The sequence below is a fragment of the Panulirus ornatus genome, chromosome 38 (genome assembly GCF_036320965.1).
Source record: "Panulirus ornatus isolate Po-2019 chromosome 38, ASM3632096v1, whole genome shotgun sequence".
Classification (NCBI taxonomy): domain Eukaryota; kingdom Metazoa; phylum Arthropoda; class Malacostraca; order Decapoda; family Palinuridae; genus Panulirus; species Panulirus ornatus.
In genome coordinates, this window is record NC_092261.1 from 13,373,447 (window position 1) to 13,391,045 (window position 17,599).

Below are 17,599 nucleotides of genomic sequence, written 5' to 3' on the forward strand. Positions count from 1 at the left end.
GAGGGGGGACATATGATGTTTGCCTTGACTAAGGGGAATGAAAAGGAGTTGACTAAAGGAACAGAAGAATGTAGAATAAATAGACTAAAGGAACAGAGGGATGTGGAAATACGTCGACTGAAGATGGAGAGGAAATGAACGGGGAACATGAGTTAAGAAGGAGAAGGATGCAGGCAAAGTTGACTGAAGGAGTAGGAGGATGTCAATCGGGTCTGACTGACGGAGGAGAAGGGTGAAGGAGGAGGAAACTGAAGGAAGAGAAGGATGGAGGGGGACCTGACCATCAAGAGGGGGGCGGGTCGTGGGCCTCAGGAAGAGAGAGAAAGTATGTGAGAGCCTCTGGAGATGTTATGAGTGGGGGGGGGGGGTGGTCTCGAGATGTTGTGAGAGGGGCCTCTTGAGAAGCCGTAAGAAGGCCTCTGGTGACGTGAGAAGGCCAAGGGAGAAGCTGTGAGAGGTCCTCCGTAGACGCCGTAAAAAAAGGGGGGAGTGCCATGGTAGAGTTCTTAGAGGCCCCAGTGAAGTTTGAGGAACCACTACTCAAGCCATCCCTCTCAGGACCTGCTCGGCGGCAAGGCTCAGTATAATTGGTTAAATACAGAGTTTATTCTCTCTCTCTCTCTCTCTCTCTCTCTCTCTCTCTCTCTCTCTCTCTCTCTCTCTCTCTCTCTCTCTCTCTTCTCTCTCTCAGTCTCTCGCTCTCCTCTCTCATTCTCTCTCTCTCTCTCTCATCTCTCATCTGTCTGTGGAAATCTCCTCCGTCCGTACCTTCTCTTTATCTGCCAGCTGTAGAGGTCTGACATTTTGCACGGACGATCCTTGGGGTGGGGGGGGGATTAGGTCAGTGAGAAGATCTGGCGACCGAATTTACAAATCTCACGATTTCTCCAACGTCCTATATTTCTAGCGACCAATGACTACCTATTGCGAATCATGTTAGGCTGTACTCCAGCTTGGTGAGTTATTCCCGCGTCGTACCACGGATCAGCTTTGAAGATAGAGCCATATCGCACATCTCTGTGCGTCCGTCCTTGCCAGCTTTAACTTCCCTTCGATCGCTCACGTCGCTGAATTGCGTTGGAGTTTTATTCAACTTGTAAGACCGCTATTTTTCATTCATTCCCTGCTCAAGTTTGATGATGGGGTCAGAGCGGCTGCGTGTCTGTTTGTGTCAGTATGTCCTCAGCTTTCCTTACCCATCACTAGTTTCACCATTTTGCTAAGAATTGATTACATTATATAAGTAACGTATTCATTCATTATTCACAAGTTTATAACGACATATAGACACTTTATATTATAAAATTACAGGGATGGAGAAGCAGTGAATGTCTTCTTTTCTAGGATAACAATATCTTGTCTCTGTGGAGGAGGTCTATCAGATGACTGTGTAGTGTGCGCTGATAGTGTAGCTAGGGCCGCTTCACTCCGTAAAGTATAGCGACTTAACACAGCTGAGATACAACTGGTATGTTGTACTTAATATACACATACAGAAGGTACTGTGACATGAATGCGTAGTGTATCAATTCTCCAAATGAATGAGTGATGATCATTCCCATTGGCAGACCATTAGGAAGGTCAGTATCTCTTTTTTCTAGGTTGAGGTAACGTGAGTCCGAGTCAGTACAGACGGGATGCATGACCTTACCTTTCCCCTCAGAATATACAGCAATTTTCCATGCCGAATTTAGACTGTCAGCGCTAGTCAGCTTCGGCTGTCTGACGACCTGACTGACATATGAAAAGCAAAGAATGTATTCTGGAAATTTACTGCAAAATATTGGAGACTTGAGTTAGAAACCCTGAAATTTCCTTATAATATTTTTTTTTCCTGGTATATCGGGGGTGAGAGTTTCCAGCTCTCACCTTACAGACGTAGACGTATGTCATTCGTTATTGAACGCCTCGCGTCAGTGTCGTTGCGTAAAGAGACACAGGATTGTATGTCTTGTTGAAGACCTCAACACCTTTCAAGAGAGCCATGGTGTTGATAGTAATCACCTGGTGACCAAAGTTCTGTGGTGTCACCAACTGAAACAGACGTAAGATAACAACAGCTGGTATCTTGAGTCCAGCTGGAGTCACCTATTACTGCACCAGCTGTAAGAGAGACAGAGTAAACACGCATAAGGTAGTCGTAACTAAGGTCAGATGGCATGACCTACCGATGGAGAGAGAGAGACCATCTCTTCTCTCATTTTTTTGAGGGGTTGGTTTGTGTTCTTCCTCCTGCCGGCTGGGCTGAGTTACCAGGCTCAGTTGCCGCGTGTGAGTGACCCAGCTCTCTAATGCACTTCTCCTGGTCCCGTCCGACATGATTACGAGGCCATAAACCCAACGGATACACGAACAAGCAGACCCAGGTGACGTCCAGCGAGGCTCTCTACCATCGCTCTGTCCGACTTATGTCTCGAGGCAGGGGTGGAGCCAACGGGGCTCGAACCTGCTATCCGTTCTTTCAAGGGATCCATACCAGGCCAAGACATAATCCATATCAAATGATATAACCGGATTATAATCTAGATTGGTAACAAGTCGTCAAAGTCTTGTCGTCTCAAGAGAAAACCCTCGTCCAAGATGTGCCTACGTACGGTAGCTAAGATTCTGCACGGGTTATTGTGCTTGTGGCGAAGGGAAAATCGATGCTAAATGAAGAGGGCTGAGGTGGTGTGTTGGTGACGGGTGTTGCTGGTATATATACATACATGTATTCACCAGAAATGGTAATGAGCTTAGTGTTCCAAGCGTCCTGGTGTGGGGAAGAGGGCGAAATACTTTGTTCAGTGTTGGCGGGATAATCTTGGGCTGGACGGGAACTGGTTTATAATGCGGGTGTTTCCGTGGTGGGACTGAATGGTTCTGGCTAAGCAAGGCACCAGAGAGCCTTCCCCTTCCGCCAGTATATGAAAATATACTGCTAAGGAGAGGGTCGTAAAAGGGAGAATTACGAGGCCCAGGAAGCTAACCATGGCTCTGGAATTGACTTAGGAGATAACTCCATCCGTGAGGGGAAGGTTATATCTGTGTATACTGGTGGGTATGATGCGCATTTAATATCAATTTGCTACTCGAGTCAATAAGGTATTTCCGTTAGGAAATGGTTACCTCATGCATGGAGACTCGTGTGTGTGTGTGTGTGTGTGTGTGTGTGTGTGTGTGTGTGTGTGTGTGTGTGTGTGGTAGGTGTACTCATATACCCAGGGTGATGGCGGCTATTTCGGGAGTGGAAATCTATGCGAATATTACCAGCCAGGCAAGGCTGATTGGTTGGTTTACATTACCACTGTGTGTCTAACTTGGTTGCTTTAATTTGCCGCTATCCTACTGGAACCAGCAACGCCGGACTCACGTATATAAAGCAGCCGTGAGGAAATGGACGGCTGCATTATATGCGGTGAGAGAATCGATTACGGCTCAGAAATGTGTCGCAAGAGGATGCCGGAGGAATGATCTGGGATCGGATACCATGGAAGCTTGTAGTGGAGTCTTCCCCAGGCGAGATGTACTCTGGTCTAGGACGTCTGAGGCTTGGGCCGGTATGGCTGAGGCTTGGGCCGGTATGGCTGAGGCTTGGGCCGGTATGGCTAAGGCTTGGTGCAGTATGGCTGAGGCTTAATCCAGCATGGCTGAGACTTGGTATAATATGGCTGTGGCCTTGGTCCGGTATGGCTATAGCTTGGCCCATTATGGCTGAGGTTTGGTCCAGAATGGCTAAAGCACGGTGCAGTATGGCTGAGGCTTGGGCCGGTATGGCTGTAGCTTGGCCCAGTATGGCTGTAGCTTGGCCCAGTATGGCCGTAGCTTGGCCCATTATGGCTGTAGCCTGGCCCAGTATGGCTGTAGCGTGGCCCAGTATGGCTGAGGCTTGGTCCAGTATGGCTGAGGCTTGGTCCAGTATGGCTGAGGCTTGGTACAACATGGCTTTAGCTTGGTCCAGAATGGCTGAGGCTTGATGTATTCGTCATAGCACCTGGTAACTCTCATATGTTCACAATGTCGGAGCAGAAAGGTGAGAGGTTTAACGTTTTCTCTTTTGCTTCGCGACGCAAGAAGGATACAGTCACCATCGATCCGAACAGATGCTTCAGGGGAATCTACCTCTTCTACCAATTGCTCTCGCACAACTGATTGAGTCATGTTCACTCGGGTTCAAGCCCTGCGATCAGAGAAGGCAAAGGAATTATTTAAGAGGCAGAGGTATTGGTTGAAGACACTCGTGGTATAATTAGCGGCATGTTGCTGCCTCTAGCCATGATACACAGCCATGGTACACAGGATAGTTATGGTCATAGCTTAACAGTGTCCACACATGGTACACGTATCATCATGGTATGTGCGTAGAAAGAAATATTCATGGTACATGGAATCAGTCTAAACATAGTAGCCTACACTCATGGTAGACTCATCTCCATGATGGCAGTCTGTTGCCCCTACTACTGCTAGCAGGAAGACGCCTTGAGTGTCTAACATGAGTAACAACTCAGCGTTGCAGCCTTCACTCACTCCGGAGTCTGTTTGATCGAGTATGTTCGACAGATAATGTAATTTGTCAAATGCAGTTTCCCCTTGACAGATCTTTGGGAAATCGGGAGCAAGAACTCATCATCCTGACGGCTACATTCTTCTGCGTGACATTTTATGTGACACTTTTTAAAAGCCTTTTATTTTCCCCCATTCGTCTTTCCATGTTTTGAGTTTTAACGATTTCATCGTAAAATCTCTTTAAAGGTCTGTAACTTCTTTAGTAGAAGCAGGGTATATTAGAGTTCAAAAAAACCACATCACTTAGTCTTTAAGAAAGGTTTGCAGTGTCTGCTGCAAAGAATATTTTATGTCTTCAAAGGCCACTTCAGTAAGTCTCGTCAAAAGATTTTAAACATCTTCAGCAGAAGCAGGAAATATTCTGGAATCCAAAGACCACATCAGTAAGTCTTTGGAAAGGTTGGAAGCGTCGTCCTCAGTGGAGGCAAAGAATATTTTTGGCACCAAAGACCACTTTAGTGAGTCTCTAGGGAGAGAGATGGTCTTCCCTTGCCCACCTACCATGACATTTTGACGCTCATTCACCACCGGTAAAGTGCTCGGTAAGTGGTAAATGCAGTCCTGGAGTCGGTGCATTGTGGCCCCTCAACGTTTTTCCTGAGTTTGGCCCTTGGAATCGCGAGGACGCTGCAGCTCCTTCAGCGCCTCCGGTAAGAGGGACCGCCACCAATGCCGCCGCTCAACACACAATTTCTCTCCATTTGGCGGAAGGTTTGCCACGGGATCCTTGTTACGTGTGTCACTGCGCTGAATAGTTTGCAGACGCTGTTTCCTTTCATCATCGAGAAAGATGATATGCTCCACAGGACACAAGACATAATTGGTCTGTTCAGAAGCTCTTTGTAACTTCTCATTCGTCCAACGACCCAAATTTGTCGTTCTAGAGGTAGTAAGATAATGGTATATACGAGGCAGATAGCATCCCTCAGCAAGATAAGTGTGTGTGTGTTCACCGCATCTCTTCACCCTCGAATTTGGCACTACGGCCAGTGCTCCGAATTGAGGGTAGCATCCTTTTGCCTGTGTGGGGTACCTGATAGTGATGTTGATTCTAAGCAAGTGTTGCGAGCTCATGATATCCTTTAGCTGAGGTTTAACTGACCGACATTAGTGCACCTTAGCATAGGTCGGTTTGAGTGTAGTGTTTCCTGAATTAGGAGAGGTGGCAGTAATGCCCCTTAGCTTAGACCAGTTGATATGCTCTTGAAATTAGATTAGCTGACATTAGTGCTCTTTAGATTAGATTAGCTGACATTAGTGCTCTTTAGACTAGATTAGCTGACAGGGGTATTCCCTAAGCTTGAGCTGCAAGCTGGGTCTATCGTTCCTCCTCACGTAACACTGCTACCTTGTACGCCACGTCGCTGGCCGGGAGTTCCAGTACTGAGTCACTGGTACTACCGCCACCACCACCCAGCGACAGTGGTGCTTACCCTGATGGGTTAGGGCGGTGGCCATAACTTCGTCTTCCTCCAGTTGACGCTGACCGAGGGTGGGTGGGGAGAGAGACAATGACTTTAGGACAGGCAGTGAAAAGGTTTGGGCAAAATATTCACATAGTTCTCTCTCTCTCTCTCTCTCTCTCTCTCTCTCTCTCTCTCTCTCTCTCTCTCTCTCTCTCTCTCTCTCTCTCTCTCTCTCTCTCTCTCTCCAGCATCTCTGTCGCGTGGTAGAGATCTCGTCGTAGGTGCTTCTGGAGGGTAGGTAGATAGGCACTCTTTGTCCCTGTCTATCGATTTACCTATCTATCTATCTATCTATTTACCTACCTACCTACCTACCTATCTATCTATTTATCTATCTATCTATTTGTCTTTCTAACTGTCTATCTATCATCTATCTATCTACCTATCTATCTATCTTTCTGTCTATCTATCTATTTATCTATGTATCTATCTATCTGTCTATCCATATATCTATCTATATATCTATCTGTCTACTAACCAGTCTACCTATCTACCTACCTGTCTATCCATCGGTCTATCTAACTATCATCTCTCTATCTATATCTCTCCCTCTCTGTCACTGGCTCACCGTCCAGATTGCTTCTGTGCGCTTATATAAACGTAACAGTCAGAAATGATCGCTCACTCTCGTATGACCATCACTTCGAAGATGCCCTGTTTTTTCTTCTTTGTGATGGACAGAAAGTGTTTCCTTACCTTGCCGTAGTGAGCCACGCTGAGTGCCTCACCCTGCTACAGGAAGGAGGGGTAAGAGTGTAAGCGATCACGAAGCACTCAAACTTCCACCTGCCATCCGCTCCGGCGTGAAAGTTGAGGTAGAACAAAAGTAGCAATCACTCAGGCGCAGATTGTATCAAGTGTATTTTGTAACCTGTATCTTGCATCGGGACTATATTGTATCAAGTGTATTTTGTAACCTGTATCTTGCATCGGGACTATATTGTATCAAGTGTATTTTGTAACCTGTATCTTGCATCGGGACTATATTGTATGAGGTGTATTTTGTAACCTGTATCTTGCGTCGGGACTATATTGTATCAGGTGTATTTTGTAACCTGTATCTTGCATCAGGACTATATTGTATCAGGTGTATTTTGTAACCTGGCGTTCAACGGTCGTAGCGTCGTGCTTAAGGATCGAACCTTTGCGTTCAACGGTCGTAGCGTCGTGCTTAAGGATTGAGCCCTCGCGTTCAACGGTCGTAGCGTCGTACTTAAGGATCGAACCCTGGCGTTCAACGGTCGTAGCGTCGTGCTTAAGGATCGAACCCTCGCGTTCAACAGTCGTAGCGTCGTGCTTAAGAAGGTAAACCGGTTTTGATGAAGGGTGAACGCCACACACACACACACACACACACACACACACACACACACACACACACACACACACACAACGAGAGAGAGAGAGAGAGAGAGAGAGAGAGAGAGAGAGAGAGAGAGAGAGAGAGAGAGAGAGAGAGAGAGAGAGCACCCCAATTCATACCCTTGACGTCATACCGTAACCAACCTGCCTTGCTGGCAAGGACACCACCTGTGCCTCAGGGGCAGGCAGGCAGGAACCATATCATCACCAAAGCCTCTCCAGACACATGGCCCTCACCTTCCACCAGGTATTTCTTCTCGTGTCAGCGTCGCTGAATATTCTCAGTGGTCTGGGGTCCCTGTGCCATCTGCGACCACCCCTCCCTCCCCGTTCGATACCCCCCCCAAGTGTCTGCAACTTCCCCGATACTGGTCCTTTAGTTCCAGCCCGCCACGAGCATAATGGGCGTAAGGCGAGCCACACTTGCATTCCCACACACGTGCACCAGAGGAGCGAGGCCATGTTTTAAGCTAATCAACGACGACTTGTGTATACCTTCCATTCCTGCCCCTCCCTTATATATATATATATATATATATATATATATATATATATATATATATATATATATATATATATATATATATTCTAATGGACCTCCCTTGTGTAGCTGTTAACGTTGCCGACCATAACGCATTCACGGGCGGTCCGGGGTCGAGCGCATATGTTCGAATCCTGGTTGCGGCAGTCGATCCACAGTCAACTCAGATGTTCATCCTTCCCTGGGGGTCAGTCGCTAAAAGACGTACCTAGCTTAGGCTGAGGTATATATATATATATATATATATATATATATATATATATATATATATATATATATATATATATATATACCTTTGCCGCCACCCTGGGCTAGTTCCTTCGTGGGTTTCTGCCACCGTACGCTCAACAAATATTCGGCAAAGCTTCCCATTACAATGCAAAGGTGGAGCTTTGCACAATCAAAACAGAATATAACGTGCAGCTGTGCCTTGGGTACTAGAACAGCTTCGTGACCGCTTCCCCCACGCAGCTGGGGGGGGGGATATAAAGTCACCGCTGTACACTTGCGCAACTGCTGCATTTCCCCCCCCTCGATAAATCACTGTTCTCCTGCACCCTTCCCGCGGAACCAGCAATATCTCGTACCTTGGTCCTGCGCGCGCCAACCAAACCTTCCCAAACATCCTACTTGAAATTCACTCACAATCCCAGCTTGCATGTTTGGTTTTCTAATGTCCCCTGAATATTGTGAGGGCATTCTCCCTTGTTGTAAACATATCTTACCTACAGCTTCTGCCCGGAATTTACATGGCTTTGCATGCATATATACATGTATTCATTTACATCGACATATAAGGGTACGTAGGATATATATATATATATATATATATATATATATATATATATATATATATATATATATATATATATATATATATATATATATATATATATATATATATATGAGTCTAGCATTGCCTTGCCTCTGATCGTAGCAGCATCCTAGCTAGCACGAACACAACGGTACCAGGGTATGAAGCTTGCATAGAAAAAAGCGATTAAGAGCGTTGTGATATACAGGGGGCGACGTAATTTCACTGGGCTGAACCAGGGCTTATGGAGTAGTCAAGGTAAACCACGGAAAGGTGTGTGGCGCCCGGTTTGTGAAGGTGATGCTTTCCTTTCGGTGCATTTCACATATGAGAGCAAGAGTGGATGTGAGATGCACTACAAGTGAAAACTCACCTTCAGCGAGGCTCTATCATCGTCAGTGGACGTAAAGGAGTGCAATCTCGTCGGTAAACTTCTCACACCAAGGGCTACTGATTGGAGCGTAACCTTGAAGTTGTGGGAGCCTCGTGCGGGGGGAGATTCTAGGGTTATGGACTCCCGTGATGTAGCAGTTAGCGTTCCTTACCAAGACGCATTGACGGGCCGCCCAGGGTCGAGCGCATAGGTTCGAATCCTTGTTGAGGCAGCCGGTCCACAGTCAAGCCAGCTGTTAATCCACCCCTAGGAGTTGGTCGATAGTATGGGTACCTGGCTCAGGCTAGGATATATATATATATATATATATATATATATATATATATATATATATATATATATATATATATATATATATATAGTGTCAATGGGATGGCCTTAATTAGGGCCTCAGCTGCCCGTGCCGTCTCACCTGACATAGAAATGAAGTAATTTAAAAGAAAATAATCGTATGTAAACTCCACACAAACCGTAATCCTGTCATCAACGAAGCTTTGATCCCAGCTCAGCTCGGGAGGGAGGAGGCGGTGATGCGATGTGACAGCATCTCCCAGCGTCTCAGGAGGGAAGGAGACCGACCCCGGCCTCACCAGAGGGGGAGGGTACAGAGGTGGGCGGTTGTTACACACAAACACACATTCCTCAGGCTCCTCCCTCATGGCCGGGGACCAATACTGGTATTGGCACGGCCTCTCTGATCTATACCGGTGATTGAGACCACAAGTGCTCTCATTTGTACCAGCAACTGCGGCGGCCTCACATGAGCCTCTCCCTCCCTCTCTCTCTCTCTCTCTCTCTCTCTCTCTCTCTCTCTCTCTCTCTCTCTCTCTCTCTGTCTCTCTTCTCTCTCTCTCCTCCTGCCGGAGATTAGCACCGTAGGCGTCCTGGTCTATTGTATACATTAAGGCAGCCCAGTACTCGTGTGAGATATTAAGGTGGGGGAAATTCGGTCCGGAGGAGACGCTAGCAAGAGCCAACGCTGGCAGATGAAAATTCTCGGTGGAAACCATGGGAGCTTTTACTAGCTACTGTGCCCATTAAGAACCCCGTCCGACTCAAAGGTCCACGACCACACTCCTGTCCTCCAGCGGCGCCCCCTCCTCCTCCCTCTACACCCTCCCACAGAAGAAGAGGTATTGCAGGAATTCTTTTCCTTTTAGTTCGGACGGCAATATCTCTTAAAGTTGTGCTCAGAGAAATAGCACCACACGATCGCTGATGTGGAGCCATTACAGCGCCGACAGTCAGCAGGCGCTGCTGAGCCAAGATTGTTCCCCTGAGGATGGAGCAGCTCCTCCTCCTCCTCCTCCGCTTAGAGCCATCTACTCCAGCTGACCCCTGGGTTTCCCCGCCGAACGCTTCTTACGTTTCTTCACGATTCATGTATGTCTTGTGTTATTCATCCGGCCGTCTTAGCCCATGATTCTCCATTATACATTATACATTGATACAGTGTAGTGTCGTGTATTATTTTTTTTTTTTTAGTGGGTTGTTTTACCAGTTCGAAGTGTGGGTTGTAAAGGCCTTCTCAGAATTATGATGCGAGTTCTGTTGTTCACAGATCAAGACTTCCTCAAATATTCAGAGAGTTTCTGTTTAATGGTGTTACCTGAAGTCCTTTATTTGCTCATGCCATGCCGGTCATATAAACTTTAATATATAACAGTTGTTGAATTGTGTTGTTTGAAGGTGAGAAGAGGAAGGATGGAATAGTGAGTAGTGAATTCACATACAGTGTCACTGGACACTGTATGTTTGTAATGTCAGTAGGTAATTCCTTTTTGAATTCGCAGTTTTGCATTAAGATTTGCAATTTTGAAGTCTGTCATTGTATGTACTTCCTTATCATCGTATGTACTTCTTCCTTATCATTGCATGTACTTCCTTATCATTGTATGTACTTCCTTATCATTGTATGTACTTCCTTATCATCGTATGTACTTCTTCCTTATCATTGCATGTACTTCCTTATCATTGTATGTACTTCCTTATCATTGTATGTACTTCCTTATCATTGTATGTACTTCCTTATCATTGTATGTACTTCCTTATCATTGTATGTACTTCCTTATCGTTGTATGTACTTATCATTATATGTACTTCCTTATCATTATGTGTACTTCCTTATCATTATATGTACTTTCTTATCGTTGTGTGTACTTCCACTTACATGGGTCATTTTCCCTTGCCCTTTGAACTTCCCCTGGCCTTTGCCTGTGTACATCCTCCGTATTTATTCACGTGTACTTCCTGTGTACTTTCCTCTGTCTTTGTGCTTTCTCTTGTCTTGTGTGTTAACTCTTACTATGTGTACTTACCCTCGCTCTGTGTACTTTCTCTTTTCCTATGCATATCCCCTGGTTATGCGTACTACCTCTTGCCATGTGTACTTCCTCACACCCCCAGTGTACTTCCTCTTGCAAGGTGCACTAATCCTTGCCATATGTACTTCCCCTTGCCACGTGTACTTCCCTTTGCCATGTGTACCTCCCCTTGCCATATGTACTTCCCCTTGCCACGTGTACTTCCCCTTGCCATGTGTATTTCCCCTTGCCATGTGTACTTCCCCTTACCATGTATACTTCCCCTTGAAATGTATACTTTACCATGCCATGTATACTTCACTTGGCCATGTGTACTACCCCTTGCCATGTGTACTTTCCCTTATCATGTGTACTTTCCCTTGCCATATGTACTTCACCTTGCCATGTGTACTTCACCTAGCCATGTGTACTTTCCCTTAATATGCATACTTACCACTGCCATATGTACCTTCCCTCACCTTGTGTACTTTCCCTTACCATGTGTACTTCCCATTATTATGTGTACTTCCCCGTGTCATGTATTTTTCCACCCGTCTGTTCATTTCCCTTCTTTACTCCAAGGTGTACCTTTTCTGCTTAAGTACTTATATATATTTTTGCCTCGAAATGGGTACACTTATCCTCGTTGTGAACACTTTCCCTGGAAGTGGGCACTTTCCCTGGAATTGGGTACTCTTCTTAGACGTGAACATTTGCCCAAGAAGTGGGCACTTTCATTCGAAATGAGCTCATCTCTTTGAAGTGTGCACTTTCTCTCGCCAAGAGAACCTCTCTTTGTTTGTGTGTGTGTGTGTGTGTGTGTGTGTGTATGTGTGTGTGTGTGTGTTTACTTCTCCCACACCAGGTATATTTTTCATTACAATTAGTATCTTTTATTCTGTATCTTTCATTGTGAGTCAGTTATCAGTGAATGAGTGAAGGAAGGGAAGGGAAAGGAAGGAACAGTTAAAGGAAAGGTGTGATTTGTGTATAGCCTTATTAACAGTGAAAGATGGATTGAAGGAAGGGTTGCTTGTATACGGCCTGATGGAAGAGAAGGATTAACTGAAGGAAGGATGACTTGTATATAACCTGATGGAAGAGAAGGATTAACCGAAGGAAGGAAGGAATAATTGAAGGATGGGTGACGTATATAAACTGATGGAAGAGAGGGATTAACTGAAGGAAGGAAGGAAGGAATGATTGAAGGATGGGTGACGTATATAAAGTGATGGAAGAGAGGGATTAACGGAAGGAAAGAGAATGATCATCTTAAGAAGTGTAATCCTTTCCACTCCTCAGGAACATGTCAGAAGCGGAGGAGAAACATCATTGTGGGGACTGAAACCTCGCTCAGATCACAGGCAGCAGACCACCACACGCTGCAGATGGAGGCAACAGAAGTCGATGGATCACCAGCTAGCTTGAGGTACTTATATATATATATATATATCACCAGCTAGCTTGAGGTACTTATATATATATATATATATATATATTCTTTTTTTTTCCCACCTTTGGATGTTTGACTTGAGGTAGATTTAACTAGAAACAACGTAGTGAAAATAGATCACACTGGATGAAAAATACGTAGATATCAGGGAGTCGATGCTTTTGTAAGGTTTGGTGGGGGTGAGGTAAAAGACACAGTGGGCCATTAAGACGGATTGACCCAAAGGGACTAATGCACCGTATACGTTATTAGATTCTAACACTTTTTAATGCCGGATTAGAAGTAGATTCGACTGGAAACTAACGGCCTGGCTCACACTTAGTAGGTATTTATCCTTACTCATCCAGGTAGGTATACGAGTCTTGATTATATACGAGTCTTGATCATAATTGTACTTTCTCATTAAGCTTACCATTTCATTTTGTACAGACGTTCGTCCAGAGGTATATACATGCCATTATGAGTCATATTTCTTGCGTGATTCTTCGTTTGAGAATATCCAGGTGTATGACTCACTGGTGGGGCACCACTTTTACCCAGCTATAGCTATGACTTTGAATTAGAGAAGAAAAAGGATTATTCAATCACCAAATACAACCCTGGTTTCTGTGTGTGGGTGTTATATTCTATTCTGTCTCACTTCACATCATCTTCCTTTTCATTTCCATGATTTATATCTTATTTTTTCCTTATTTTCATTTGTTTTTTAAATGGTTGTCGTACATGACTTTTTTTTTTATTAGAGTAATGGATAATAAAGAGCCAGACTACAGAAAAGTTGTAAAAAATTTATTGAAGAATTCTCAGGTGAGATGGCGCGTTGTTGTGGCCTGGGAGAATAATCCTGGCGAGGGTTGGGGTCTGGGGCTGTCTGGGGTCGAGTACGGGGGTGCATCTGGGGGGCCTGATCCTCTGGGGGCTCGTCCTTGGTCGGCTTGAGGAGGACGTGACTCTGGGGTGTCAGGAAGTGCTGGTGCAAGGAGCGCTCCTTCGGGGGTGACGAGTGTACCTGAAGTGCCAACTGAGAGAGGTTAACTCCACGAGGGATGGTGGCAGTGTGTGGGATGTTGGGGCTGTGGGGCAGGGTGGCAGTGCGTGGGATGGTGGCAGTGTGCAGCATGGCTGCGGCGTGTGGGATGGTGGCAGTGTGTGGGATGGTGGCAGTGTGTGGGGTGGTGGCAGTGTGTGGGATGGTGGCAGAGTGCGGGGTGGTGGCAGGGTGTGGGATGGTAGCAGTGCGTACCTGGGACGCTGTACGGTCATGCGGATGGACAGTTTCGAACAGCATTGCAGTTTGCGGATTAGGAGCAGTATGATCGTCGGGGACGGTATGAGGAAGGGTGCCAGAGTGGAGGAGGGTGCCAGTATGACCCTGGGGAGCAGCGGTGGGGAGGGTGGCAGTCAGGGGAACCTGGGGAATAAGCTGAGCATCTTGGGGTAGGGAGTGCTGATGAGTTGAGGCGAGAGTCTGGGGTGCGGGGTGAACCTGGGGCGCTAGATACGACTGAGGGGAGAGGTGAGTACGAGACATGGTAGATGGGAGCTGAGGATCTGCCTCAGACCCATCCTGGGCTCCTGACTGAGCCCCAGATTGCGACAGGGCCTTCTGAAGAGGTTCACATCGCAGAGACAAGGGAGGGGAGGAATCGCCGCGGGCTGTAGCGGTGGTGTCGCCCCTCAGGCTGAGCCGCGAGAGTCTGGAGGGAGAGTGGATCTCCACCCGTGGGGTGGTGATGTCGTCTGCCTCCACCTCCACCACGTGCACGGGGCCGCCACGTAGGGAGTGGGTCCTCGGGCGATGACCCCGGTGTGACGTGCCACCGGGGGCGCTGCGGGTGGAGGCTCGCCTGGATGACCTGCGCGGGGTGACCTGGGTCACCACCACGGGGCCCGGGGAGAACGTCGTCAGGAGCTCTGTCGAGGAAGGGCCTAACTGAGTACACACGGTAGTCTGATGTATACATACACAGACAGACGTGTACGTAGATATCTGTGTACATACACGTCCACATGTAGCCGTATATATATAAACACATGCACAAATACATGTATGTACATGCACACATACACACACACACACACACACACACACACACACACACACACACACACAAAAAGATAGATGAATGTATACATAAAATTGATTGCATAGATAAATGTATACACAACTTTATACTCATGCATGATCATACGTACAGACAAACACATATATGAGGCGATATCAGGAGGCATCAAGAATGGTAAATTTATGGAAACAAAACTTTCCCTATATGCGAGGCCAGTTTTACGAAATTCCTTATCGGTAACTTAGAAAGGAAAACAGAGACCCAAAAAATGCTGCACACGCCTCTTGAATTTTTTGTTTTTCTTTCATTCGTAGCTCTCTATTTTTTTTTTTTCTCTCTCTCTCCTTTTTCCACAGACAGTACGCAATGGAGCCTGCATAGAATTTTTCCACTCGTAAATGAGATAGATGTGTCAAACTGTGACGAAGCGGTGAAACTTTTCTACATAAAGTGTGAACCGCAGCGATGAGGGTGGGAGGAACACGGTTCATCCATTACTGGGGGTGTTGATATACACATGAAATACATTTGATACGTCAAGATTAAAGCGCAGAGGAGAGCGAGTAGATAGTTGGACGCCAGATGTGAGGGGGGGCTTATAGTGGTGACTGGTGTAGCAGGACTTACCACAGTGGTGGTGACTGGTGGAGCAGGACTTACCACAGGAGGGGTGGCTGGTGCAGCAGGACTTACCACAGAAGGGATGACTGGTGCAGCATGGCTGGTGGAGCAGGACTTACCACAGGAGGGGTGACTGGTGCAGGACTGGTACATGACCCCGTGACGCAGCTCCAGCAGTGGGTCGCGGGAGGCGTTGCGGTTGTGGTGAGTCTTGCCTGGGGAGGAGGCCGAGGAGGAGGAGGAGTGGGCACGGCGGGCTCGGCAAGTCACCACTCCCGCTACCACCACCGCCACGCCTACCACCAAGCCCACCACCACGCCGGCGACCACCACGCTGACGGCAGTCCCGCCGGCGTTCTGTGGGAAGTCTGTGGGCGTCGAGGGCTCCTCCACGTTGTTCTTCGCTGCTTGAGGAAGCAATTAGGTTTCAGTCATTATGCCAAAATGCGAATCTTTTCTACGATCTTAATTTCTTTTATGTTTACTCACAAAATATAGAATTTTTTTTTCCTATTTTTTTTCTTTTAGCAGTCCTAATTTTCTTGCGAATTTTCCACCTGTCTTCTCCTAGTTTACTTAACATATTTCCATGAGGTTACACTTTTAAATTACCTTTTTTTTATTATATTGATAAATGAAAGTTATGTAATCTTTGCTATCTCATTTTGAAAAGCTTCAAGAATATCAAGTTGATATCAAATCCCTTCCCATACAAATAAATGCCTAAAGGCAGAGTTAAACTGGTTTCAATATCCAGTTGCGTCTCAGGTCTTCACTTTATATGTATCAGGTCCGCTTCCTGTTCTTAACGTTTATCTTCTTAACAGAATTCACTTAAATAATACGTGACAGAGACTGAGCTTGAAAGAGACCAGCAGATAGGTAATGACGGCCGATCATTCAATAACAATCAAAGCAAGTCATTGAAAAGGAATAGGATGTTATCTCGTGAAAACACAGCAGTTAATCTGTATAATAAAGTTAATAATGCCTCCTTCGGTCTTCAGGATTAGCCCATGGCTCTATGTTGGGTCCTGTAGCTGTGTCGCCCCCCGTGAACTGTATTCATGAACTCGGTCGCCGTCCATCACGACCGTTGCGAGTTCCGTTTGTCTCCCATGACGCCTGGTCTGAACCCGCCCAAACCCGAAGTATAAGTAGCCGACTCGTTCGTCAGTTTGTGAGGAATGTGTGTGTGTGTGTGTATCACCCAAGGGTGTAATTTAGTTGACTTACTGTGGGTTTTAGTCCTTTCGACTGCCCGGGGCCATCAAGGTCATCAACGTCAAGTGAAAGCCATCAATGGAGAGACAAATGCAACGCCTCAATAAGGTATTCGGGATGATTCGAAGTCCATACACACTCCCACTACACATGTAGCCAGTTACTGCGCTTGTACCACGATGATGTTTATTTCTGATTTGACGACTTTGCCTGCTGGATGTTTATGCGTGCCTAGGGGCCGCCTGTAGTAGGCCCTCTGTGTCCGTGTGTTTGTATCTCTTGTGGGCTGTGGATCGTGCTTCAGTTGGACTCAGGTTCGTTTACTCCTCTGTTCACGTTCTTCTAGGAATGGCTTCTGCACGCATGTTCCATACTGCCTTAGGGAAGTCCAGTTTCCTGATTTTGTTGCTGGAAGTGGGCGTCTTGCTGTTGTGGAATTCTGACCCATTGTTCCATCAAGAGATTCGAATCAGGTACCCTTTCCTCTAGAAAGATTGGCTCTGTAGGGTCTTCCCTATACTACTTGGCAAACTCTCTCTAGTAAATGCGAACGTTGGAATTCTCTCCTAAAAAAAAAAAACTCTCACAGCACTTTACGATTACTTTTTCATGCCGTTCATCATGTAGTCTATGTGTTTACGATAACTTTTCCACACCGTTCGTTATGTAGTCCATGTGAGTTAGGTTATCAGATTTAGTGGCCTCATTCCGCTCAGAGGAATGTAGGTGACCTTTCGTTGGCATTTCCCTTGTTTGGGTATGTGGGAAGTCTTAGGGAGCTTCGTCTGCTCATTTTAGCTTCCTGGACGA

At 46.2% G+C, this 17,599-nt stretch overlaps 2 protein-coding genes across 3 annotated transcripts in view; one reads left to right on the forward strand and one right to left on the reverse strand.

The window, feature by feature from the left end:
- Nup44A (nuclear pore complex protein Nup44A) overlaps positions 1-17,599 on the forward strand; it is a 541,896-nt gene that overhangs the window by 117,996 nt on the left and 406,301 nt on the right. For both annotated transcript variants that reach the window (XR_011715428.1, XR_011715429.1), the window contains exon 9: positions 12,728-12,854. The gene's annotated coding sequence lies outside the window, so the exon portion shown is untranslated. The remainder of the gene's footprint in view (positions 1-12,727; positions 12,855-17,599) is intronic.
- Positions 13,618-17,599, reverse strand: part of LOC139760950 (uncharacterized) — a 198,008-nt gene continuing 194,026 nt past the window's right edge. The window contains exons 14-15 of the mRNA XM_071684736.1: positions 15,685-15,972; positions 13,618-14,792 (exon numbers count right to left, since the gene is read on the reverse strand). Coding sequence (XP_071540837.1) covers positions 13,618-14,792; positions 15,685-15,972 — 1,463 coding nt within the window. The remainder of the gene's footprint in view (positions 14,793-15,684; positions 15,973-17,599) is intronic.